The sequence below is a fragment of the Ranitomeya variabilis genome, chromosome 1, assembly GCF_051348905.1.
Source record: "Ranitomeya variabilis isolate aRanVar5 chromosome 1, aRanVar5.hap1, whole genome shotgun sequence".
NCBI lineage: Eukaryota > Metazoa > Chordata > Amphibia > Anura > Dendrobatidae > Ranitomeya > Ranitomeya variabilis.
This window is the reverse complement of record NC_135232.1, coordinates 1,036,154,586-1,036,180,239: the sequence shown is the minus strand read 5'-3', so window position 1 is coordinate 1,036,180,239 and position 25,654 is coordinate 1,036,154,586. Positions and strand designations below refer to the sequence as shown.

Here is a 25,654-nt window from a genome sequence, read left to right as displayed (position 1 = left end):
TGCCGGTGGCCTTAGCTCACCTTCGATTTTGGGGGGTGACAGACTCCCTTTAAAGGGTTCTGAATACTTTCCGTACCCACTGTATGTGCTCCAGCTCATTATTGCAGCCCTGTAGCCCGTCACCAGACATGATAGCCCGTCACCAGTCCTGTAGCCCGTCACCAGACATGATAGCCCGTCACCAGCCATGGTAGCCCGTCACCAGCCCTGTAGCCCGTCACCAGACATGATAGCCCGTCACCAGCCATGGTAGCCCGTCACCAGTCCTGTAGCCCGTCAACAGCCCTGTGCACTGCAGACCGGCTCCCTGCTGTTCCCTCTCGCTAAGTGCAGGTGGCGCTGCTCTGCAGGACAAAGCTTTTTTTGCCGATCACGTGACTGAGCGCAGCGTTTTCCCGCCGCCTCTTCCCTGTCTGGCGCTTCCTCGGTTGCTGGGGTAACCGGCGTGTTTCCGTAACGCGTCAGCTCGCGAAACTGACTCCCAAGATGGCGGGCTGGTAGCGGAGAGGAGCAGCGGGTAACGTGAAGTGAAGGAGGCCCGAGCACCCCGCAGCGCTGCGCTAGGTGAGAACCTCCGCCGCCGGATAGCTGTGGAGATGTGAGAGAGGAAGGAGCTGGGCCGGGAGCCGTGTGTGACGGGCGGACACTGAGCGCACGGGGAGGCTGATGGGGACCGTGCACCACAAAGTCTCTGGTGCTTGGTGATGGGGGCTCCGTACTGGAAGACCACTGGTATAGACCAGGAATCTCCGAGGGGGACTGCAAGTACCAGCATGCCCATGTAACCAACACTGCCAAGCACAGTGTCATTCCCTCGCCGTCCTGAGGCCAGTGGGGCGCTGTGTACACTGAGCAGAGTGCCTGTGCCACGTCTGGCCTGTGATGCCATATGACACCAGTGGCCCCTAGCGCTGCGGCAGCTGCCGAGGGGACAGGTGGCTATGGAGCGGCTGCCCGAGGGGACAGGTGGCTATGGAGCGGCTGCAGAGGGCCCAGGAGGCTATGGAGCGGCTGCCGAGGGGACAGGTGGCTATGGAGCGGCTGCCGAGGGGACAGGTGGCTATGGAGCGGCTGCCGAGGGGACAGGTGGCTATGGAGCGGCTGCCGAGGGGACAGGTGGCTATGGAGCGGCTGCCCGAGGGGACAGGTGGCTATGGAGCGGCTGCCGAGGGGACAGGTGGCTATGGAGCGGCTGCCGAGGGGACAGGTGGCTATGGAGCGGCTGCCGAGGGGACAGGTGGCTATGGAGCGGCTGCCGAGGGGACAGGTGGCTATGGAGCGGCTGCCCGAGGGGACAGGTGGCTATGGAGCGGCTGCCGAGGGGACAGGTGGCTATGGAGCGGCTGCCGAGGGGACAGGTGGCTATGGAGCGGCTGCCGAGAGGACAGGTGGCTATGGAGCGGCTGCCGAGGGGACAGGTGGCTATGGAGCGGCTGCCGAGGGGACAGGTGGCTATGGAGCGGCTGCCGAGGGGACAGGTGGCTATGGAGCGGCTGCCCGAGGGGACAGGTGGCTATGGAGCGGCTGCCGAGGGGACAGGTGGCTATGGAGCGGCTGCCGAGGGGACAGGTGGCTATGGAGCGGCTGCCGAGGGGACAGGTGGCTATGGAGCGGCTGCCGAGGGGACAGGTGGCTATGGAGCGGCTGCCGAGGGGACAGGTGGCTATGGAGCGGCTGCCGAGGGGACAGGTGGCTATGGAGCGGCTGCCGAGGGGACAGGTGGCTATGGAGCGGCTGCCGAGGGGACAGGTGGCTATGGAGCGGCTGCCGAGGGGACAGGTGGCTATGGAGCGGCTGCCGAGGGGACAGGTGGCTATGGAGCGGCTGCCGAGGGGACAGGTGGCTATGGAGCGGCTGCCGAGGGGACAGGTGGCTATGGAGCGGCTGCCCGAGGGGACAGGTGGCTATGGAGCGGCTGCCCGAGGGGACAGGTGGCTATGGAGCGGCTGCCCGGGGGGACAGGTGGCTATGAAGCGGCTGCTCGAGGGGACAGGTGGCTATGGAGCGGCTGCCCGGGGGGACAGGTGGCTATGGAGCGGCTGCCGAGGGGACAGGTGGCTATGGAGCGGCTGCCGAGGGGACAGGTGGCTATGGAGCGGCTGCCGAGGGGACAGGTGGCTATGGAGCGGCTGCCGAGGGGACAGGTGGCTATGGAGCGGCTGCCCGAGGGGACAGGTGGCTATGGAGCGGCTGCCGAGAGGACAGGTGGCTATGGAGCGGCTGCCGAGGGGACAGGTGGCTATGGAGCGGCTGCTGAGGGGACAGGGGGCTATGAAGCGGCTGCCCGAGGGGACAGGTGGCTATGGAGCGGCTGCAGAGGGCCCAGGAGGCTATGGAGCGGCTGCTCGAGGGGACAGGTGGCTATGGAGCGGCTGATGAGGGCACAGGTGGCTATGGAGCGGCTGCCGAGGGCACAGGTGGCTACCTTTTGTTTTTTCTCCGTCTTCCATGACTGGTTTTCCTTCCACATCAGGGCTTGTTCTATGTTTTCTTTCCAGCAGGACTGTTGTAGTTTTGAGTATCCCAATTCCACTTTTAGTTTATTGTGCTGCATATCACCTGGCTGCACAGATCACTACAGTTATGGGGGTACTGAATTTATAGGGTGTTTTTTTTTTTTTTTTTCATATGTTGAAATGGTTAAAAAAAATGTCAATACTCAGTTTTGTCTTAGGCTGCTTTCACACATCAGTTTTTTGCCATCAGTCACAATCCGTCGAATTTTAAAAAAAACGGAACCGGCGACTGATGCACCTGGATCCGTTTTGTCATAGACTTGTATTAGTGACGGATGGCCTCACGTTTCATCTGTCGTTCGCCAGATCTGTCGAAAATTGTTCGTTCGGCGGCCGGAGACAATGGACAAAGTACCATTTTTTTTGTGTACATCGAAAAAACGGACAGTGACGGATCCGTCGCCGTCCGTCGTTTGCTCAAATGGAAGTCTGTGGGCGCCAGATCCGTCAAATTACGGAATCTGGCAACGGATTCCGTTTTTTTAAACTGAGCATGCTCCGATTTTTTTTTTTTAGGATCCAATTAGCCAGATCCGCTAGTCGGATCCGGCGAAAAAATGGATCTGTCACATCAGTTTTTCACAATCTGCGATGGATCCGTCGAGACAACGGACTGTGACTGACTACAAAAAACTGATGTGTGAAAAGGGCCTTATGGGTTAGTGTGACCCCATCACAGATTCGCTACTCCGTTTTGGGCGCCAGTTCATAGAAATTATGCTCTGCAGCTAGAAAAGACGACACAAAGAAGAGCCATGAGACTGATAAGGGGCATGGGGGATCTTAGTTTTGAGGAAAGGTTAAGAGAATTATTTCTTTAGTCTTGACGAGTGAGGGACAAGAGTAACTATTACAAGTACATTAGTGGCCATTCCAAGAAATATGATCAAAAGGTTTTTGTTTTTTTTAAACCCCCTCAAAGTCAAGACGGCCCTGAAAATCTCCAGAGGAGACTGTCCTTCTTACTACGAGAACTACTAATCTGTGGCGTAGCGTACCTCAGGAGCTGGGCCCAGCAGGAACTGTTATCGGTTTAAAAAAATCTTTTAAGAAAATAAATACTTATGTAGACGTGTAAAATTCTTGTTCTGAAGGTTGATCCAGTCGATCCGGAGGGAAAACCTAAATTTTTAGGGCAGACAGGAACATGGATTATAGATGTACCTGTACCCCATTCCCCTTATCCTTTTCCATCCCTAGATTGAACGTGTTGGACGTGTCTTTTATGCCGCTACATTACACCAGACCCGCTCCAGTCCATGACTTATGACATTTGTTGCACAGTGGCATAGAGATGCAATGAGTTCTTGAAGAGGTGCATCTTAGGCTACGTTCACATTTGCGTTGTTGGGAGCAGCGTCCGCGACGCAACCAACAACGCATGTACACAACGCAGCGTTTTGCGACGCATGCGTTGTCATAAGATCCTACAGGTCGGGACTTTCGGCGCAGGGAAAACGCTACAAGTAGCGTCCCCTGCGCCCTGTCTTGTGCATCTATATGACACATACGTCGTAAAACGCAGTACAACACATACCGGCGCATGTCCATGCGCCCCCCATGTTAAAGATAGGGGCGCATGACGCCTGCGTCGGTATGCGTCGACAACGCTGCGCCCAACAACGCAAATGTGAACGTAGCCTTACTGCATAAGCCCTTAATCACACCAGTTTAGATTAATTGGGACTGTTATTCTGCCGGACGGTACAATTATGGTGATGCATTTTTTTTTGTTTTACAACTTTTGCACAAATAAGCAACTCCTGCACTTCACTGATAACTATAGATCACATGATCACTGGGTCTGGAGGCAGAAGCACTGTCAGTGCTCTCTAATCTGTATACACAAGTGCTGATTCGGTGCTGTGTATACTGTGATGGAGAAAGTAAACACACCTTCTCTGTGGGGAATCTGCACGCTCCCCACTCCCACAGCTTCACAAACTCATACAAGCAACAAATAAAGTCCTCAGAATTGAATAATTATTTTATCCATATATTTCATTCTCACATGAAGAGGTTTAGAAAAATTCTTAAGACTAGTCATGATGATAATCAGCACGGTGAGCAAAATCCGCAGACTTCGATGTAGACAGTCTGTGCTCAGAGACGCAGAAGGTGTGCTCAGAGACGCAGAAGGTGTGGAGACAGAGAAGCAAAGATTTTGCCTGACGGTCCGAAAGTCTGCATTGGTGGTGATGTTTTGGAGGGTGCTTGAGAAAGATGGAGGACCCCCGAAACGTCAGACAGAGTCTTTGCTTTTCTGTCTCCTCATCTTCAGCATCTCTGAGCACATGGACTGTCTACATCGAAGTCTGTATTCTGTTCACCGTGCTGATTATGACGATTATCTATTCTATTTTTCTAAACCTCTTAACGTAAGGATGAAATTTCATGTTCTGGATAAAATAATTTTTGAGTCAGAACTGATGGTAATTTGCTGTTTTCCTTTTTTTTTTTAATTGGTCTATATGGCAGTGGGAAGGAATGACTGCATTACGGCATTTATCCGACAAGATGGAAGGCAGTGAATCTGGATTTGGTCAGTTCACTGTACTGTACCCACCTTCTCCATCACTGAGTCTCCGTCGCTACTCCCGATATCTGTTATTGTGTGGAGCGCTGAAGTTACCTCCAGTGAGCTCAGCAGGTCTGAGCGGGTTGTGACATTATTACAGACAGTATATACAAAAAAAAAAATTGACCCTGCAGTAGGTGGATTGGTATATGTAGCACGGGCAGACTTCAGGGCATGATCGACTCCCCTATGTCTTCTATTGCTCTCTTCCCCATTAATTTAGACTTAAAAATCCCCAGAGCCTGTCAAAATCTTGTGCTTTCGCCATTAGAGATCTGGCGCATCTTTCCTCTGCTTATATTCATCTTCTCATCAAATACACAGATACGAGTTTTGGCTGGATCTGTGGATGACTTGGATGTCTCCCACGCCACTCATAGGCAGAGGGGCGGCATAGACACCTCCTGTGCTCCTCCACTATGTGGACTTGGACATGAAGATTAGGCACAGAAGGAGTGCTGAGCAAGGCGCAGAGGTGCCCCACTGCCACTTGTACTGCTTGAGGCCAACCTGTGAGATACAGAAGCAAATTGGAAGCCTGATGTGCATCTGTTTCTCACGTATCCCCAAAGATTTTAATGGGATCCTGTCACCTGATTCACACACCCCAATCCGTGGGCTGCATGAGCCATGGCCTGGCTATATTGATTGCATTCAGGTATATTTCTCTCTGAAATCATCCAGCGTTTAAAAAAAAAAAAAAGAAACCGCTGCAGATGAGACTGGTCCAGTGCCACCACTGTTTGGCTTCTGCTGCAGGTAATTCACAGCTCTCCCTTAGAGAGAGACCGGTTATTCACCTCTAGCAGCGCTGGGAAGAGCTGGTCATGTGGCGCTGGACTAGTCTTGCCTCCGGCTGTGGTCCCCGCCTGGATCTGGCGTCAGAAAATCTCTGGTGTTTAAGTTATCGGGGGTAGCGGAGACCTTGGAAAACATGATCAGGTCCTTTTTTTTCAATGAATAACAGCGATCACGCGAGATAAAAAGTGTGGCAGCTATTAACCCCTTCACCCCGAAGCCTGTTTTCACCTAAGTGACAGGGCCAATTTTTAGAATTCTGACCACTGTCACTTTGAGGTCATAACTCTAAAACGCTTCAACGGATCCTGGCGATTCTGACATTGTTTTCTCGTGACATATTGTACTTCATGATAGTGGTAAAACTTCTTCGATATGACTTGCATTTATTTGTGAAAAAAACAAAAATTATGAAAATATAGCAATTTTCAAACTTTTAGTTTTTATGCCCTTAAATTAGAGAGTTATATCTCATAATATAGTTAATAAACAACATTTCCCACATGTCTGCTTTACATCAGCACAATTTTGGAAACATAATTTTTTTTTGTTAGGGAGTTATAAGGGTTAAAAGTTGACCAGCGATTTCTAATTTTTGCAACAAAATTTGCAAAACCATTTTTTTTACGGACCACCTCACACTTGAAGTGACTTTGAGGGGTCTATATGACAGAAAATGCCCAAAAGTGACACCATTCTAAAAACTGCACCCCTCAAGGTACTCAAAACCACATTCAAAAAGTTTATTAACCCTTCAGGTGCTTCACAGGAATTTTTGGAATGTTTAAAAAAAATTGAACATTTAACTTTTTTTTCACAAAATTTTTACTTCAGATCCAATTTGTTTTATTTTACCAAGGGTAACAGGAGAAATTGGACCAAAAAAGTCGTTGTACAATTTGTCCTGAGTACGCCGATACCCCACATGTTGGGATAAACCACTGTTTGGGCGCATGGCAGAGCTCGGAAGGGAAGGAGCGCCATTTGACTTTTCAATGCAAAATTGGCTGGAATTGAGATCGGAACCCATGTCGTGTTTGGAGAGCCCCTGACGTGCCTAAACAGTGGAAACCCCCACAAGTGACACCATTTCGGAAAGTAGACCCTCTAAGGAACTAATCTAGATGTGTGGTGAGCACTTTGAACCTCCAAGTGCTTCACAGAAGTTTATAGCGCTGTGAAAATTAAAAAATCATTTTTTCTTTCCACAAAATGATGTTTTAGCCCGCAATTTTTTTTTCCCTAAGGGTAACAGGAGAAATTGGACCACAAAAGTTATTGTCCAATTTGTCCTGAGTACGCTGATACCCCATACATTGGGGGGGAACCACTGTTTGGGCGCACGGCAGAGCTCGGAAGGGAAGGAGCGCCGTTTGAATTGCAGACTTAGATAGATTGGTCTGCAGGTGTCATATTGCATTTGCAGAGCCCCTGATGCACCTAAACAGTAGAAACCCCCCACAAGTGACCCCATATTGGAAACTAGACCCCCCAGGGAACTTATCTAGATGTGTTGTGAGAACTTTGAACCAACAAGTGTTTCACTACAGTTTATCACGCAGAGCCGTGAAAATAAAAAATATTTTTTTTTCCACAAAACTGATATTTTAGCCCCCACGTTTTTATTTTCCCAAGGGTAACAGGACAAATTGGACCCCAAAAGTTGTTGTCCAACTTGTCCTGAGAACGCTGATACCCCATATGTTGGGGGGAACCACTGTTTGGGTGCACAGGAGAACTCGGAAGGGAAGGAGCACTGTTTTAGTTTTTCAAAGCAGAATTGGCTGGAATTGAGATCGGATGCCATGTTGCGTTTGGAGAGCCTCTGATGTGCCTAAACAGTGAAAACTCCCCAATTCTAAGTGAAACCCCAACCCTAACCCCAGCCCTAGCCCTAACCCCAACCCTAGCCCTAACCCTAGTCCTAACCCTAGCGCTACTTTCACACTAGCGTTTTTTTGCATACGTCGCAATGCGTCGTTTTGGCGAAAAAACGCATCCTGCAAAGTCATCTGCAGGATGCCTTTTTTCCCCATAGACTAACATTAGCGACGCATTGCGACGTATTGACACACGTCGCAACTGTCGTGCGACCGTTGCGTCGTGTTGTGGCGGACCGCCGGCAGCAAAAAACGTTACATGTAACTCTTTTTGTGCCAACGGTCCACCATTTCCGACCGCGCATGCGCGGCTGGAACTCCGCCCCCACCTCCCCGCACCTCACAATGGGGCAGCGGATGCTTGGAAAAACAGCATCCGCTGCCCCCGTTGTGCGGCGCTTGCACAGTATGCGTCGGTACGTCGGGCCGACGCAGCGCGACGGCCCCGTACCGACGCTAGTGTGAAAGTAGCCTAACGGGAAAATGGAAATAAATATAGTTTTTAAAATTTTATTATTTTTCCCTAACTAAGGGGGTGATGAAGGGGGTTTTGATTTACTTTTATAGCGTTTTTTGGGCGGATTTTTATGGTTGTCAGCCATCACACACTAAAAGACGCTTTTTATTGCAAAAAATAGTTTTTGCATCACCACATTTTGAGAGCTATAATTTATCCATATTTTGGCCCACAGAGTCATGTGAGATCTTGTTTTTTGCGGGACGAGCTGATGTTTTTATTGGTACCATTTTCGGGCACATGACATTTTTTGATCACTTTTTATTCCGATTTTTGGGAGGCGGAATGAACAAAAACCAGCAATTCCTGAAATTCTTTTAGGGGGGGGGCGTTTATACCATTCCACGTGTGGTAAAATTGATAAAGCAGTTTTATTCTTCGGGTCAGTACGATTACAGCGATACCTCATTTATGTAATTTTTTTATGTTTTGGCGCTTTTACACAATAAAAACTATTTTATATAAAAAAATAATTGTTTTTGCATCGCTTTATTCTGAGGACTATAACTTTTTTATTTTTCTGCTGATGATGCTGTATGGCGGCTTTTTTTTTGCGGGACAAGATGACGTTTTCAGCGGTACCATGGTTATTTATATCCGTCTTTTTGATCGCGTGTTATTCTACTTTTTGTTTGGCGGTATGAGAATAATGCGTTGTTTTTTGCCTCGTTTTTTTTTTTTTTTTTTTTACGGTGTTCACTGAAGGGGTTAACTAGTGATATAGTTTTATAGGTGGGGTCGTTACGGACGCGGCGATACTAAATATGTGTACTTTTATTGTGATTTTTTTTTATTTAGATAAAGAAATGTATTTATGGGAATATATATATATATATATACACACACTCACCGGCCACTTTATTAGGTACACCATGCTAGTAACGGGTTGGACCCCTTTTGCCTTCAGAACTGCCTCAATTCTTCGTGGCATAGATTCAACAAGGTGCTGGAAGCATTCCTCAGAGATTTTGGTCCATATTGACATGATGGCATCACACAGTTGCCGCAGATTTGTCGGCTGCACATCCCAAAGATGCTCCATACAAGGCAGGATGGATCCATGCTTTCATGTTGTTTACGCCAAATTCTGACCCTACCATCCGAATGTCGCAGCAGAAATCGAGACTCATCAGACCAAGCAACGTTTTTCCAATCTTCTACTGTCCAATTTCTATGAGCTTGTACAAATTGTAGCCTCAGTTTCCTGTTCTTAGCTGAAAGGAGTGGTACCCGGTGTGGTCTTCTGCTGCTGTAGCCCATCTGCCTCAAAGTTCGACGCACTGTGCGTTCAGAGATGCTCTTAGGCCTACCTTGGTTGTAACGGGTGGCGATTTGAGTCACTGTTGCCTTTCTATCAGCTCGAACCAGTCTGCCCATTCTCCTCTGACCTCTGGCATCAACAAGGCATTTCCGCCCACAGAACTGCCGCTCACTGGATTTTTTTTCTTTTTCGGACCATTCTCTGTAAACCCTAGAGATGGTTGTGCGTGAAAATCCCAGTAGATCAGCAGTTTCTGAAATACTCAGACCAGCCCTTCTGGCACCAACAACCATGCCACGTTCAAAGGCACTCAAATCACCTTTCTTCCCCATACTGATGCTCGGTTTGAACTGCAGGAGATTGTCTTGACCATGTCTACATGCCTAAATGCACTGAGTTGCCGCCATGTGATTGGCTGATTAGAAATTAAGTGTTAACAAGAAGTTGGACAGGTGTACCTAATAAAGTGGCCGGTGAGTGTATATATATATATATATATATATATATATATATGTATATATATATATATGTGTATATGTGTATATATATATATATATATATATATATATATATATATATATATATATATAATTTTTTTTTTTTTTTTTCGTTAATTAGGATTTTTTTTTTTTTACTTTTTTACTTTGTCCCAGGGGGGGACATCACAGATCGGTGATCTGACAGTGTGCACAGCACTCTGTCAGATCCCCGATCTCACACACAAGAGCAGAGGCTTGCAGGCGCCGGCAAGCCAGGTCAGTAAATGACCCGGAAGGAGTCCCGCGGCCATTTTGGATCCGGGGACTCCTTCCAGGTCACCGGAGCAGCGCGATCTCATCGCGCTGCTCCGGTGGGAGAGCGCAGGGAGCCCCCGTCCCTGCGCGATCCCCCTCTATGCCGCTGTCACTATTGACAGCGGCATCAGAGGGGTTAAATGCCCGCGATCGGCGTTAGCGCCGATCGTGGGCATTGCTGCGGGGTGTCAGCTGTCATATACAGCTGACACCCGCACCCGATCACCGCGGCGCTCAGCGCGAGACCGCGGTGATCGATGCGCCGTACTAGTACTGCAGCTGGCACTAATGCAGTGCCGGCAGCGCCGTACTAGTACGGCGCATGGCACGAGGGGGTTAAAAATATTTATCTCTTCTTGTGACATGATATACATGCCAGAGGAGAGAAGAATTAGGTCACTCTGCCAGCCCCCGGTCCTTACAGCTCTGTCCTGCGGCCCAGATCTGTCATCCCCTTAGTCTGATTATATATTTTTTTATTGAATTCTTTGCCATTAGGGTTGAGGTTGGGGTTAGCCTAGGGTTAGGGTTGGAGTTAGGATGTTTTCAAACATTAAAAACAAAAATGATGACAATATTGCAACTAGTGTTGAGTGCAAGAGCTCGCTACTCGAGTTTGCATCGGGGTCTCTCGAGCACCCGCGATACTTGGTGCATACCGGAGCACCCCGATGCAAACTTGATTAGCCCTTGTGCACAACACTAATGACAGCATATTCAATATGACAACCTAATGTTAACAAATTCTGTGTAGAACCCCTGTGTTACAAATTCTCACTACACCCCTGGATACACTCCTTGAGGGGTGTAGTTTCCAGAATGGGGGTCATATGTGTTTTTTTTTTTTCTTCTTCACTATTTAGGCACATCAGGGGCTCTCCAAACGCAAAATGCCTTCCCCTATCGATTCCAGCTATTTCTGTGTTCAAAAAGTCAAATGGCGCTGCTTCCCTTCCAAGCCCTGCCTTAAGTCCAAAACAGTAGTTTTCCCCCACATATGGGGTATGGGCATACTCATGAGAAATTGCACAACAAATTTTGGGGTCCATTTGCTACTGTTATCCTTGTGAAAGTAAAAAATTGGGGGCTAAAGCAACATTTTGGTGATAAAATTAAATGTTTATTTTTTCCTTCCACATTGCAGTAATTCATGTGAAGCACCTGAAGGGTTAATAAACCTTTTTAGTGTGGTTTTGAGCACTTTGAGGGGTGCATTTTTTTTAGAATGGTGTCACTTTTGGGTATTTTCTGTCATATAACCTGTTAATCATTTCAAATGTCATGTGGTCCCTGAAAAAATGGTTTTGTTTGAAAATTAAGAAATTGTTCATCGACTCTGAACCTTTCAAACTTCCCAACAAAAATGTTTTCAAAAATTGTGCTCATGTAAAGCAGACAGGTGTGTGCGGGTGGGGATATTCGCTCTGCACCGTAGGTTGGCATCATAGGTGTGAGGGGCGGGGGTAATATCTGGCTCCATAGGTGTGGGTGGCGGGTGTAATGTTTTTTGCCACCACAGGTGTGGGTGGTGGGGCTAATGTCCAGCACTGTAGGTTTGAGTGGTGGGGATAATGTATGACATTATACCGGTTGTGTGGGGGGGCAATGTCCGGCATTACACAGGTGGGGGTAGGGCAATGTCCGGCATTACACAGGTGGGGGTAGGGCAATGTCCGGCATTACACAGGTTGGGGGTGGGACAAAGTCCGGTATTATACAGGTTGGGGGAGGGACAATGTCCGGCATTGTACAGGTTGGGGGAGGGACAAAGTCCGGCATTATACAGGTTGGGGGAGGGCAATGTCCGGCACTATACAGGTTGGGGGAGGGACAATGTGCGGCATTATACAGTTTTGGGGGGGCAATGTCCGGCATTATACAGGTGGGGGGTGGTAATGTCCAGCATTATACAGGTTGGGGGGGCAATGTCCGGCATTATACAGGTTGGGGGAGGGACAAAGTCTGGCATTATACAGGTTGGGGTGGTAATGTCCGGCATTATACAGGCTGGGGGGCAATGTCCGGCATTATACAGGTTGGGAGGGCAATGTCCGGCATTATACAGGTGGGGGGTGGTAATGTCCGGCATTATACAGGTTGGGGTGGTAATGTCCGGCATTATACAGGTTGGGGGGGCAATGTCCGGCATTATACAGGTGGGGGGTGGTAATGTCCGGCAATATACAGGTTGGGGGGTGCAATGTCTGGGATTATACAGGTGGGGGGTGGTAATGTCCGGCATTATGCAGGTTGGGGAGGCAATGTCTGGCATTATACAGGTGGGGGGAGGGACAATGTCCGTCATTATACAGGTTGGGGGAGGGACAATGTCCGGCATTATACAGGTTGGGGGAGGGACAAAGTCCGGCATTATTCAGGTTGGGGGAGGGACAAAGTCCGTCATTATACAGGTTGGGGGAGGGCAATGTCTGGCACTATACAGGTTGGGGGAGGGACAATGTGCGGCATTATACAGGTGGGGGGTGGTAATGTCCGGCATTATACAGTTTTGGGGGGGGCAATGTCCGGCACTATACAGGTTGGGGGAGGGACAATGTGCGGCATTATACAGTTTTGGGGGGACAAAGTCTGGCATTATACAAGTTGGGGGGGACAATGTCTGGCATTATACAGGCTGGGGGGCAATGTCCGGCTTAATACAGGTTGGGAGGGCAATGTCCGGCATTATACAGGTGGGGGGTGGTAATGTCTGGCAATATACAGGTTGGGGGGGGCAATGTCTGTCATTATACAGGTTGGGGGGGGGGAAATGTCCGGGATTATACAGGTGGGGGGTGGTAATTTCCGGCATTATACAGGTTGGGGGGGGGGGGGCAATGTCCGGCATTATACAGGTGGGGGGGGGGGGTGGTAATGTCCGGCATTATACAGGTGGGGGGTGATAATGTCTGGCATTATACAGGTTGAGGGGGCAATGTCTGGCATTATACAGGTTGGGGGGTAATGTCTGGCATTATACAGGTTGAGGGGGCAATGTCTGGCATTATACAGGTTGGGGGGTAATGTCTGGCATTATACAGGTTGGGGGGTAATGTCTGGCATTATACAGGTTGGGGGGATAATGTCTGGCATTATACAGGTTGGGGGGGTAATGTCTGGCATTATACAGGTTGGGGGGGTAATGTCTGGCATTATACAGGTTGGGGGGGTAATGTCTGGCATTATACAGGTTGGGGGGGTAATGTCTGGCATTATACAGGTTGGGGGGGGCAATGTCTGGCATTATACAGGTTGGGGGGGGCAATGTCCGGCATTATATACAGGTGGGGGGTGGTAATGTCTGGCGTTATACAGGTTGGGGATGGTAATGTCTGGCGTTATACTTGTTGGGGGGGCAATGTCCGGCATTATACAGGTTGGGGGGGGGGGGACAGTGTCCGGCTCCAGCAGATCCTGGTTAGTGCTCTCTGTGCAGTGATGGGACGCAGCACGTGCTGCTGCTGACCTCGTTACAGACCCCTCCACATGACTTGGGGGGTCGGTCGTCATGGCGACTGCTGCACCTGTTGCCTGCAGTTGTCGGGCAGGTGGGCACACACGTTACCACAAGGCACACGCTGCTCGCACTGGACTTTGTTCTCCGGAGTTTTGCCGCCAGTGTGAGGCGGGTTCTGTGAGTAGCGCGGCCTCTGGGGTGTGCGGCGCGGCAGCTCTCCCCCGCCCCGTGTGTTTGGTTCCGCCCACAGCGCTCCGTGCATTCCTGTGCAGCTCGTCCATGTCGGGGGCTGGTGAGTGCGGCCGGGGGTCCTGTACGTGTAGTGCGGGCCGGGGGGCGCAGCTTGTGTGGTGCCGGCGCCCCCCTGGTGCCGCGCGCTCCTCTCAGTGAGGGGGGGGGTTGTTGCTGTGGAGACTGTAAACACTCCGTCCCGGGGGCGGGGAGTAATGCTGATGGCAGAGATCAGAGTAGTGCCTGCTTCCTCCGGGAGGCTGCGGGCTGCGCCAGGCTCCTGCTCTAGGGCCCTTGTGTAAGTGTGTAACTAGCCGGCTATACACTATACTGCTGCCCCCATACACATGCACGCCCACCACAGTTTAGTGTTCATGTGCTCCCAGTGAGAGCAGTATACCAGTGCCAGACACTTCTGATGGCGACTGATCTTTGTTTTTGTGAGGGAATTGATTGACTCCCAACATCAGTGGTCCAGGAAGGATTGGGATTCCCCGGGATGCCGAGAAGAACCCCCTGCTTACAGCTCAGAGACGCCTACAGTAATACCTGGCAGCTAAGTGAAGCCTGTCGGGGGCTCGGTGACGCCTACAGTGAAGCCTGTCAGGGGCTCGGTGACTCCTACAGTGAAGCCTGTCGGGGGCTCGGTGACTCCTACAGTGAAGCCTGTCGGGGGGCTCTGTGACGCCTACAGTGAAGCCTGTCGGGGGCTCGGTGACTCCTACAGTGAAGCCTGTCGGGGGGGCTCTGTGACGCCTACAGTGAAGCCTGTCGGGGGGGGCTCTGTGACGCCTACAGTGAAGCCTGTCGGGGGGCTCTGTGACGCCTACAGTGAAGCCTGTCGGGGGGCTCTGTGACGCCTACAGTGAAGCCTGTCGGGGGGGCTCTGTGACGCCTACAGTGAAGCCTGTTGGGGGCTCTGTGACGCCTACAGTGAAGCCTGTTGGGGGCTCTGTGACGCCTACAGTGAAGCCTGTTGGGGGCTCTGTGATGCCTACAGTGAAGCCTGTCGGGGGGCCTCTGTGACGCCTACAGTGAAGCCTGTTGGGGGGCTCTGTGACGCCTACAGTGAAGCCTGTCGGGGGCTCTGTGACGCCTACAGTGAATACTGTTGGGGGCTCGGTGACGCCTGCAGTGAATACTGTCGGGGGCTCTGTGACGCCTACAGTGGAGCCTGTTGGGGGGCTCGGTGACGCCTACAGTGAAGCCTTTTCGGGGGCTCTGTGACGCCTACAGTGAAGCCTGTCGTGGGCTCTGTGACGCCTACAGGGAAGCCTTTTAGGGGCTCGGTAACGCCTACAGTGAAGCCTGTCGGGGGCTCGGTGACGCCTACAGGGAAGCCTGTCAGGGGGCTTGGTGAAGCCTGTCGGGCTCATTGATGCCACTATTGCAGTGTACATAGTAAATGTTCTCATATGAAGCCCAGTAACAGTGCTTCATAGAAAGACCAATATGGCAGCAACTAGACACTTCAGCAGACCCTCAGTTGCCGTGGCAATCCATCAGAAGCCCGTGATTGTGTTACCAGGGGCTGATGGAAGCCAGTATACAGACAGCCAGTCCGTCTAAATGCTAAGGTCTCAGTAAGATGTCCCTGATATTTTTTATGCATAAAGACAACGTTGTTCACACCAATCTAAATTTAGGGGTGTGCTGGAGTCATATGCTTCTGATTCATAAAGATGCATGAATCTGGCGCCGCACGGTGGCTCAGTGGTTAGCACTGCAGTCTTTCACCGCTGGAGTTCTGGGTTCAAATCCCTGCAAGGAGTTTGTATGTTCTCCCTGTATTTCGTGGGTTCCTCCCACATTCTAAAGACATACTGATGGGGAATATAGATTGTGAGCCCCATCGGGGACAGCGATAATGTGTGCAAACTGAAAAGCGCTGCTGAATATGTTGGCACTATATAAATTTATTATTAATCTGGAGCAGTGGATCAACGCTGGATGAAACCTTATTGTGCGTTTTGCCACAAATCCTACTCCAGTTCCTGTGGTGGAGCGAACGCCGCTTCTCATCCTGAATTTACCGAGCTACAGTCACCATGCCCCATCCCGTCCTTGCTCCACCTATTTCTCTGGAGCTGGGAGAAACTAGTGTGAAGACACAAGAAGTTGAAAAATGTTGGCGCCGCTCCAGGTTGCCTCTACATTTTGTGACTTTTCCGTGCTTTTACTCCAGAATGCTGATGTGAGAGCTGTGATGAATCGGGCCCACAGACTGCTGCTCATCAGTGTTTTGGATCAGATGCAGCGGTGTTTGGTCAGTGGGTCCAGTTTTACCATCAGTATTTCATCAGTGATTTTTCAATCATGGAAAATAAAAATAAAAGAATTGCATGGCTTGCCCTATACATTACAGTGTAAGTCATGGACAGCACCCAAATTGTTTATGGATGTCATCCATGTGCCGTCTGTGATTTTTACGGACCCATAGACTTGTATGGATATTTTTGATCCATGACTCCAATTTAAAAACAGACATATCGCCGTGATTTGCGCGGTTGTCTGACAGGTCTAAATGATAGGGTGCCTACATTAGATAGCTGTGACTTTGGCTCTTTGCTGCCTCTTTAGTTTTCATAATATTGAATTGTTGGCTCCATATAGCTGCTCTGTAAAAAGTGTCTGACTGGTGGCGTGAGACTGTGCTCCCTGGGTATTGCTGATATAATGGGAGTTTCTAGGTGTGTCGGGATACAATTTGCTTTACTTATTTTTCTTGGAATTGTTAATGTTGTTTTTTTTTCTTATTCAGCAGAGGTTTGTTTGTGTCTCATCTTCTGAACACATACTGGGACTATGGCTACTGGAGGAGGTCCACCTGATGAAACCATTACTGATCCAGATCTACCTAACTGGAGTCATGAGTCACTTGAAGATAGACTGAACAACATGGTAACTTGCTTTCTATTTTATTCATAGGAGACTCATATAGTGTATGTAAAAGTAAAAAACCCAAATAAACAAAAATCCTTTATGGGAGCCTTCTGCACTGGATCATCTTACAATCTGTGTTTTATCACCAGGAGATTATCACTGGCGGACTAGTTGTCCTGTGCACACCAGACCAGCTATCCTATAACCCGTCTCTACCACTGATTGACAGCTTTCTGACAATGCACAGTTTTCATAGGAAGCTATTTGGGTGTTTTTGTGATTATACATAGCTCAGCAGCAGGGAAAATAATAATTGTATCAAAACGGCACCAAGCAGTCCATTAAATGACACATCAATGGAATCTGGATCCCTCCCCTACACCAGACTGCTCTCCTATTCCAAACCTGTTGACAGATTCCCTTTTACATGGAGGCTGTCTGCAGTTGTGATCTCCTTAATGCTGCTTTTAGCATTAGATAGGTGAGGTGAAAAACAGTTAAAATTATATTTTGATGCTCTTATCAGGGCTGTGGAGTCTGTAAGCCAAACCACCGCTTCTGACTCCACGACTCCTGACTCCACAGCACGGCCTCACTACTGAGCATAGGAATAAAGTGCAGCACAGATTAATCTCAACTAAAAGCCCAGATCCTTAGATCAGGAACAGACATTTATAGGACCTGTTATAACTTTCCCAAATTATGAAAACATTTACAGCACATCTTGCATTGCACTACTGAACCCAATTTATTATATATTTTTAGAGTCGGTCCATCTCATACCATCTCCAATTCCACCAAAATGGACTCCGATCCCACAGCCCTGCATTTAATTGCGAGGTATCTGAGAATAGGAAGATTTAATCGGTCACACTCCATGATGCCAAATGTCTGCTGGGTGGGCTTTAACTTTTAGGTGTCCTGGACTCTTTGAAGTAAACTCTTCCAACCACTTCCCTCACTATTAAATAATGTCTTTTGAGTACAATCACAGAGTTTCAGTTCAGTTTAATGCTTTTTATCTATGAACTCTTTCACTTTTTATTTCATTTATTTTCCCCTTTGCTTTGATTCAGGAGTGGACCGGACACAAGAAAGCAAACAGATCCTCAGAAAAAAATAAGAAAAAATTTGGCATGGATTGTGAATCCCGGCTTACAAATGATATCTCCCCCGGGTCCTCTCCTGGAGTTGGTCGTAGGAGGACCAGAACGCCGCATACTTACCCACACACCAGATACATGTCTCAAATGTCTGTCCCAGAACAGGCAGAACTGGAGAGACTGAAGCAGAAAATAAATTTTGGGGATTTGGATCAGGTCACTATTTATTTGGAAAGTTTTCTATATATAAGCATTACTCTCTAATTTTTTCTTGTTTTTCCTGTTGTCTTCCACTTTGTATACATACCATCAAGGTATGAATTATAGCTACATGACGTTCTTTTAATTGTCGTTTTCATTTATTGCTTTTAGAGGAGCATTGGGAGCGATTCCCAAGGAAGAGCAACTGCAGCAAACAATAAGCGTCAGCTTTCTGAGAACCGAAAACCTTTCAACTTTCTTCCACTACAGCTGAACACTAACAAGGATAAAGCTGCTTCAACCCCCCCAAAGCGAGAAACCAGCGTCTCATCATTACCCAAGGACTTTTTGTCCTCTCCTCTCTCCAAAGAACTCCTGCAGAATTACCAGGCTTCTTTGGAAGAAGATGGTCGTGGAGAACCAGCTATTGACTGCAGTCAGGTACTGTGTAGTATCTGTTATTTGGAAAGTGTGATTTCTTATTTCATGGATTTCTTTCTTAACCCCTTCCCGCCGCGGCCCTTTTTCGTTTTTGCGTTTTCGTTTTTCGCTCTCCTTTCCCAGAGCCATAACTTTTTTATTTTTACATCAATATGGTCATGTGAGGGCTTATTTTTTGCGGGACGAGTAAGGCTGCTTTCACACTTGCGTCGGTACGGGGCCGTCGCAGTGTGTCGGGCCGATGTACCGACGCATGCTGTGAAAGAAAAGCACAACGGGGGCAGTGGAAGCAGTCTTACGTTGTTACATGTAACATTTTTTTGTGGCGGCGGTGCGCCAAAACACGACGCAACCGTCGCACGACAGTTGCGACGTGTGGCGATACGTCACAATGCGTCGGTAATGTAAGTCTATGGGGAAAAAACGCATCCTGCAGACAACTTTGCAGGATGCTTTTTTTCTCCTAAAGGACGCATTGCGACGTCCGCCGAAAAACGCTCGTGTGAAAGTAGCTTTAAACTTGAAAGTAGCCTTATACATTTGAACGACACCATTGGTTTTACCTTGTCTTTTACTGGAAAACGGGAAAAAAATTCCAAGTGCTGTGAAATTGCAAAAAAAGTGCAATCCCACACTTGTTTTTTGATTGGCTTTTTTGCTAGCTTCACTAAATGCTAAAACTGACCTGCCAGTATGATTCTCCAGGTCATTACGAGTTCATAGACACCAAACATGTCTAGGTTAATTTTTTTATCTAAGTGGTGAAAAAAAATGTCAAAACTTTGCTAAAAAAAAAAAGCGCCATTTTCCGTTACCCGTAGCATCTCCATTTTTCATGATCTGGGGTCGGGTGAGGGCTTATTTTTTGCGTGCTGAGCTCTGACGTTTTTAATGATACCACTTTTGTGCAGATACGTTCTTTTGATCGCCCGTTATTGCATTTTAATGCAATGTCACGGCGACCAAAAACAACCCGTAATTCTGGCGTTTCAAATTTTTTTTCTCGCTACTCTGTTTAGCGATCAGGTTAATGCTTTTTTTATTGATAGATCGTGCAATTCTGAACGCAGCGATACCAAGTATGTGTAGGTTTGATTTTTTTTTTTTTTTTTATTATTATTTTATTTTGGATGTGGCGAAAGGGGGTGATTTAAACTTTTATATATATTTTTTTTTCTTTCATTTTTTTTTTTAAAACATTTTTTTTTTACTTTTGCCATGCTTCAATAGCCTCTATGGGAGGCTAGAAGCTGGCACCACTCGATTGGCTCTGCTACATAGCAGCGATCATCAGGCTTGCTACGAGCGCCGACCACAGGGGGGCGCTCACAGCAGGCCACCATCAGTAAACCATAGAGGTCTCAAGGACTGAAACAAAGCGTCATGAGTAGGGTTGAGCGAAACGGGTCGTTCATTTTCATAAGTCGCCGACTTTTGGCAAAGTCGGCGTCTCATGAAACCCGACCCGATCCCTGTGCGGTACGCGATCTTGGCGCCAAAGTCGCGTTTCGTATGACGCGTTTAGCGCCATTTTTTCAGCCAATGAATGAGCGTGGGCAGAGTGATGACATAGGTCTTAGGGGAGTGAACGCCTATCGTCATGTTATCGCTTGTGCGCAGTAGGGATTTGGAACGTGCAATACGAAATTTTCTGTGCTGGGACGGAGAGAGAGAGAGCGAGAGAGATTCCTTCATTGGGTTTCGTGTTTCGGCCGAAACCCGACTTTTCACGGTGGTCGGCCGATTTCACTCGACTCGACTTTTAAGACAGTCGGGTTTCACAAAACCCGACTCGACTCTAAAAAACTAAAGGTCGCTCAACCCTAGTCATGAGTGACATTAGTTTCTGGGTCTGGGCTAGTCTTGGCTATACTGAGCTACTCTGCTTGCGCCATTTCTGGTGCAAACTCTGTATGCCCTCGCTGTTCACAGTGCTACAGGTGCTTCTCACAAAATTCGAATATCATCAAAAAGTTAATTTATTTCAGTTCTTCACTACAAGAAGTGAAACTCATATATAGAGTTATTGCAAACAGAGTGATCTATTTCATGTGTTTATTTCTGTTAATGTTGACGATTATGGCTTACAGCCAATGAAAACCCAAAAGTCATTATCCCAGTAAATTAGAATACTTTATAACACCAGCTTGAAAAACGATTTTAAAATTTGAAATGATGTCCTACTGAAATGTATGTTCAGTAAACGCACGCAATACTTGGCCGGGGCTCCTTTTGCATCAGTTACTGCATCAATGCAGCGTGACATGGAGGCGATCAGCCTGTGGCACTGCTGAGGTGTTATGGAAGCCCAAGTTGCTTTGATAGCAGCCTTCAGCTCGTCTGCATTGTTGGGTCTGCTGTCTCTCATCTTCCACTTGACAATACCCCATAGATTCTCTATAAGGTTAAGGTCAAGCACAGTGATACTGTTGTTTTGAAACCAGGTATTGGTACTTTTGGCAGTGTGGAATGGTGCCAAGTTCTGCTGGACAATTAAATTTCCATCTCCAAAAACCTTGTCAGCAGAGGGAAGCATGAAGTGCTCTAAAGTTTCCTGGTAGACGGCTGCGCTGACTTTGGTCTTGATAAAATACAGTGGACCTACACCAGCAGATGACATGGTTCCCAAACCATCACTGATTGTGGAAACTTCACACTAGACCTCAAGTAGTTTGCATTGTGTGCCTCTGCACTCTTCCTCCAGACTCTGGGACCTTGATTTCCACATGAAATTTACTTTCATCTGAAATCAACACCTTGGTCCACTGACCAACAGTCAAGTTCTTTTTCTCCTTGGCTCAGGTAGGACACATCTGACATTGTCTGTTGGTTATGAGTGGCTCAACACAAGGATTGTGACACTTGTAGCCCATGTCCTGGATACGTCTGTGTGTGGTGGCTCTTGAAGCAATGACTCCAGCAGCAGTCCACTCCTTGTGAATCTCGCCCAAATTTTTGAATGGCCTTTTCTTAATCCTCTCAAGGCTGCAGTTACCCCACTCACCTTTCTATTAATATTCTTGGATACAGCACTCTGTGAACAGCCAACTTCTTTAGCAATGGTCTTTTGTGGCTTACCCTCCTTGTGGAGTGTGTCAGTGACTGCCTTCTGGACATCTGTCAAATCAGCAGTCTTCCCCATGATTGTGGAGCCTACTGAAACAGACTAAGGGACCTTTTTAAACACTTAGGGTACCGTCACACAGTGCAATTTTGATCGCTACGACGGTACGATTCGTGACGTTCTAGCGATATCGTTACGATATCGCAGTGTCTGACACGCAGCAGCGATCAGGGATCCTGCTGAGAATCGTACGTCATAGCAGATCGTTTGGAACTTTCTTTCGTCGCTTGATCACCCGCTGACATCGCTGGATCGTTGTGTGTGACAGCGATCCAGCGATGCGTTCGCTGGTAACCAGGGTAAACATCGGGTAACTAAGCGCAGGGCCGCGCTTAGTAACCCGATGTTTACCGTGGTTACCAGCGTAAAAGTAAAAAAAAAAAAAAAACGTACATGCTCACCATCTGATGTCCGTCAGGTCCCTTGCCGTCCGCTTCTCGCTCTGACTGTCTGCCGGCCGGAAAGTGAGAGCAGATCACAGCGGTGACGTCACCGCTGCACTCTGCTCTCACTGTACGGCCGGATCTGTCAGAGCAGGAAGCGGACGGCAAGGGACCGGACGGACATCAGATGGTGAGCATGTACGGTTTTTTTTTTTTTTACTTTTACGCTGGTAACCACGGTAAACATCGGGTTACTAAGCGCGGCCCTGCGCTTAGTAACCCGATGTTTACCCTGGTTACCCGGGGACTTCGGCATCGCTCCAGCGCCGTGATTGCAACGTGTGACCGCAGTCTACGACGCTGGAGCGATAACCATACGATCGCTGCAACGTCACGGATCGTGCCGTCGTAGCGATCAAAATTGCACTGTGTGACGGTACCCTTAGGAAGCCTTTGCAGGTGTTTTTTGTTAATTATTCTAATTTACACCTGTAAAGTCTTTTGAATGCACAGTGACAGTTCACAATGAGCTGGCAATAGAGCGCACTGCCAATGCGCATTAAAAGGAAGATGATGTGGAGAGCAGAGGCTAGCCCCAGCCCCCAAAACGTCTTGGATAACTCCTCTTTTCAGGATTGGTTCAGCAGCTGCAGCAGGGAACGCATCCCCAGCCCCCCTGATGATGTCCAGTTTGGTTATCCAAGCATGTAGCCGGAATTCTCAAGGAAAACGTAATTGGAACTGAAGTTTTTTTTTTTTTTTTTTTTTTTTTTAAAGTAGAGGGGTAAGGGATATTTAATTAAAACATTAGAAAAGTGATTAAATTAATTAGACATTTAGGACGAATTTTATTTTTGATCCGTACCAACCTTTTAACTCATTGACTACCAATGATGTGTTTAATATGTCATGACCTTAAGCAGTTACCTTTGAGCATGAGGAATAGAGCTTGGATATTGATTTTAGGGCTCCTACTTTTCCATGGTACCAAGATCAAAGCTCTGATTTGAAGTCAGGAGGGTTGGATTAAAAATTTTAATTCTATGCGTAGAGCCTTGATGGGCTGAACTACATGTGGATGAACGTTTAAGGTCATTTTTACCGCCCTTGTACAGACTTCGAGTAACCTGCATGTTATCGCCCCTGAACAGTTAGGGTACCTTCTCACAGTGGCACTTTGGTTGCTACGACGGTACGATCCGTGACGTTCCAGCGATATACTAACGATCTCGCTGTGTCTGACACGCTACTGCGATCAGGGACCCCGCTGACAATCGTACGTCGTAGCAGATCGTTTGAAACTTTCTTTCGTCACTGGATCACCCGCTGTCATCGCTGGATCGGAGTGTGTGATGCCGATCCAGCGATGTGTTCGCTTGTAACCAGGGTAAACATCGGGTTAGTAAGCGCAGGGCCGCGCTTAGTAACCCGATGTTTACCCTGGTTACCATTGTAAATGTAAAAAAAAAAACACTACATACTCACCTTCTGATGTCTGTCACGTCCCCCGCCGGCGGCTTCCCGCCGTTAAGGTAAAGCAGAGCACAGCGGTGACGTCACTGGCGCTCACAGTCAGTGCGGGAAGCTGACGGCGAGGGACGTGACAGACACCGGAATGTGAGTATGTAGTGTTTTTTTTTACATTTACAATGGCAACCAGGGTAAACATCGGGTTACTAAGCGCGGCCCTGCGCTTAGTAACCCGATGTATACCCTGGTTACCCGGGGACTTCTGCATAGTTGGTCGCTGGAGAGCTGTCTGTGTGACAGCTCCCCAGCGACCACACAACGACTTACCAACGATCACGGCCAGGTCATATCGCTGGTCGTGATCGTTGGTAAATCGTTTAGTGTAACGGTACCCTTAGACAGGTTGTGTTCAGTCTGATGGTGGCATATAGGTTTTTCCTTACTATAGAGGTAAGTTGAACGCTTTCACATCTAATAACCTCTGTTCCTGAACATCTGCATTAATGATATTTTAGTTTGTCACTTTTGATGATCTTGTGATTACTTGTGCATGTTAACATAAGTGTTTAGCTGACTTGTATGAACATCTGTTGAGTCTAGTGCTGTACTTGGGTCAGACTTTTAGCTACAGGCATGAAATTATGCTAGTAATTGCTGCACAAGTGCACTAGAAAATGGCTTAATTTTCATGATATAAAAAATTACGTAACACTAGAAGCCCCTTTAACAGGACCAGTCTTCAATCTTACTAGCACCCTATTCATATCCACATAGCACACAACACTGATCTGTGAGCGTGACATAGATCACCTTGTACACCTCACCCAATCTTAGACATGAGAGAGATTCTCTGAACCATTTAGTAACACCCACCCTTTGATGACCAACATACTGTCATGCTAGAGTAAGTTCTCTGACCATGTGTCTTTACTTGTCTTTGCAATACTGGAACATAAATGCTTTTTTCAAGCTGTCCGCACTTGAAGTGCCAACACTATGTCATAGGCAAAGGTTCTGTTAGAGTTAAAGGCGACTTACCAAGAATGGAGGAGAGGTTGAGTGTGCACACCTTTAGTCTTTAAAAAACAAAAAACAAAACCCAAAATCAAAAACACCAAAATATACAAAATGCACAAAAGGTAAAACAAAAATCCTAGCATTTTCATTTCTAATGACCATTTTTCTTTTTCTTGTTATTGTGAGCTGCAAGGAGACTACTAAATATAACACAGTGAAAACAAATGGGAAAATAGGATTTTATGGTTTACGGTAACTAATATTGATAGTAGATTTAGTGATAAAACCATGTGATCTTTCCCTATGGTAAGCTCTGTAGCGTCACTTTGTAAACTGATGCCTCCCATGATGTCAGAATGCCCTTGTCTGCATCTAGTGCTGCTGCCCTGCTTCATTGTGAGCTTGGTTATTGGGTTACTGTATTTATTCTCCAGGTGACAAATAGAGACATAATGGACATGTATTTGTTTAGCCTCCTGCAGCTCTGTGATCACTTGTTAGTCTTGCAATATGTAAACCACAATAATCTAGAAAATGAACATTACACCAGTAGGTGTAAGCTGTCTTGTGAGAGTTCACAAATCTCGCGAGACTTAGGCACTATCTTCAATGGATTACGGTGACCCACTCCACTGCGCAGGCGCTGGATTCCCAGCCCCGCAGTGTGGATACATCATAACACTGGGGCCTCGGCTACACGAAGGCGCCGGTGACACCACAGAGAGGAGGCGGTGCATGGTGGGATGATGGACGGCTGCGAGGCGTTTGAGTCAGGGAGAAATCATACCCCCCAGACTCAATAGAGGTATGGCGCCAAATTTATAAAAGTGATGATTTCAGCATTCCTAGGGATGCTAAACATAAGAGCCACCTTCACAGAATGCAGCCTTAGTGTTGCTGAAGGTGGCTCCTATGCTTTAAAACGCTCTGGGGGGGAGGGTGACAGGTTCCCTTTAAAGTGGAGTAAAAGTGTGACACCATTGTTCTCAGCAGCGATCTT

General features: G+C 47.8%; 1 protein-coding gene across 8 annotated transcripts in view; it reads left to right on the top strand.

Annotated features, from left to right (window-relative positions):
* The first annotated feature begins 389 nt into the window (after positions 1–389).
* The window catches only part of PCM1 (pericentriolar material 1), a 130,676-nt gene continuing 105,411 nt past the window's right edge, over positions 390–25,654 (top strand). For 4 of the 8 annotated variants that reach the window (XM_077279662.1, XM_077279660.1, XM_077279659.1 and 1 more), the window contains exons 1-4: positions 429–564; positions 16,797–16,933; positions 17,992–18,234; positions 18,391–18,660. In XM_077279662.1, the coding sequence (XP_077135777.1) occupies positions 16,838–16,933; positions 17,992–18,234; positions 18,391–18,660 (609 nt within the window). In that variant the 5' untranslated portion in view covers positions 429–564; positions 16,797–16,837. Of the gene's footprint in view, positions 565–14,074; positions 14,094–16,793; positions 16,934–17,991; positions 18,235–18,390; positions 18,661–25,654 lie in introns of those variants that run through there. The other 4 variants (XM_077279661.1, XM_077279656.1, XM_077279658.1 and 1 more) reach the window with 3 other exon arrangements.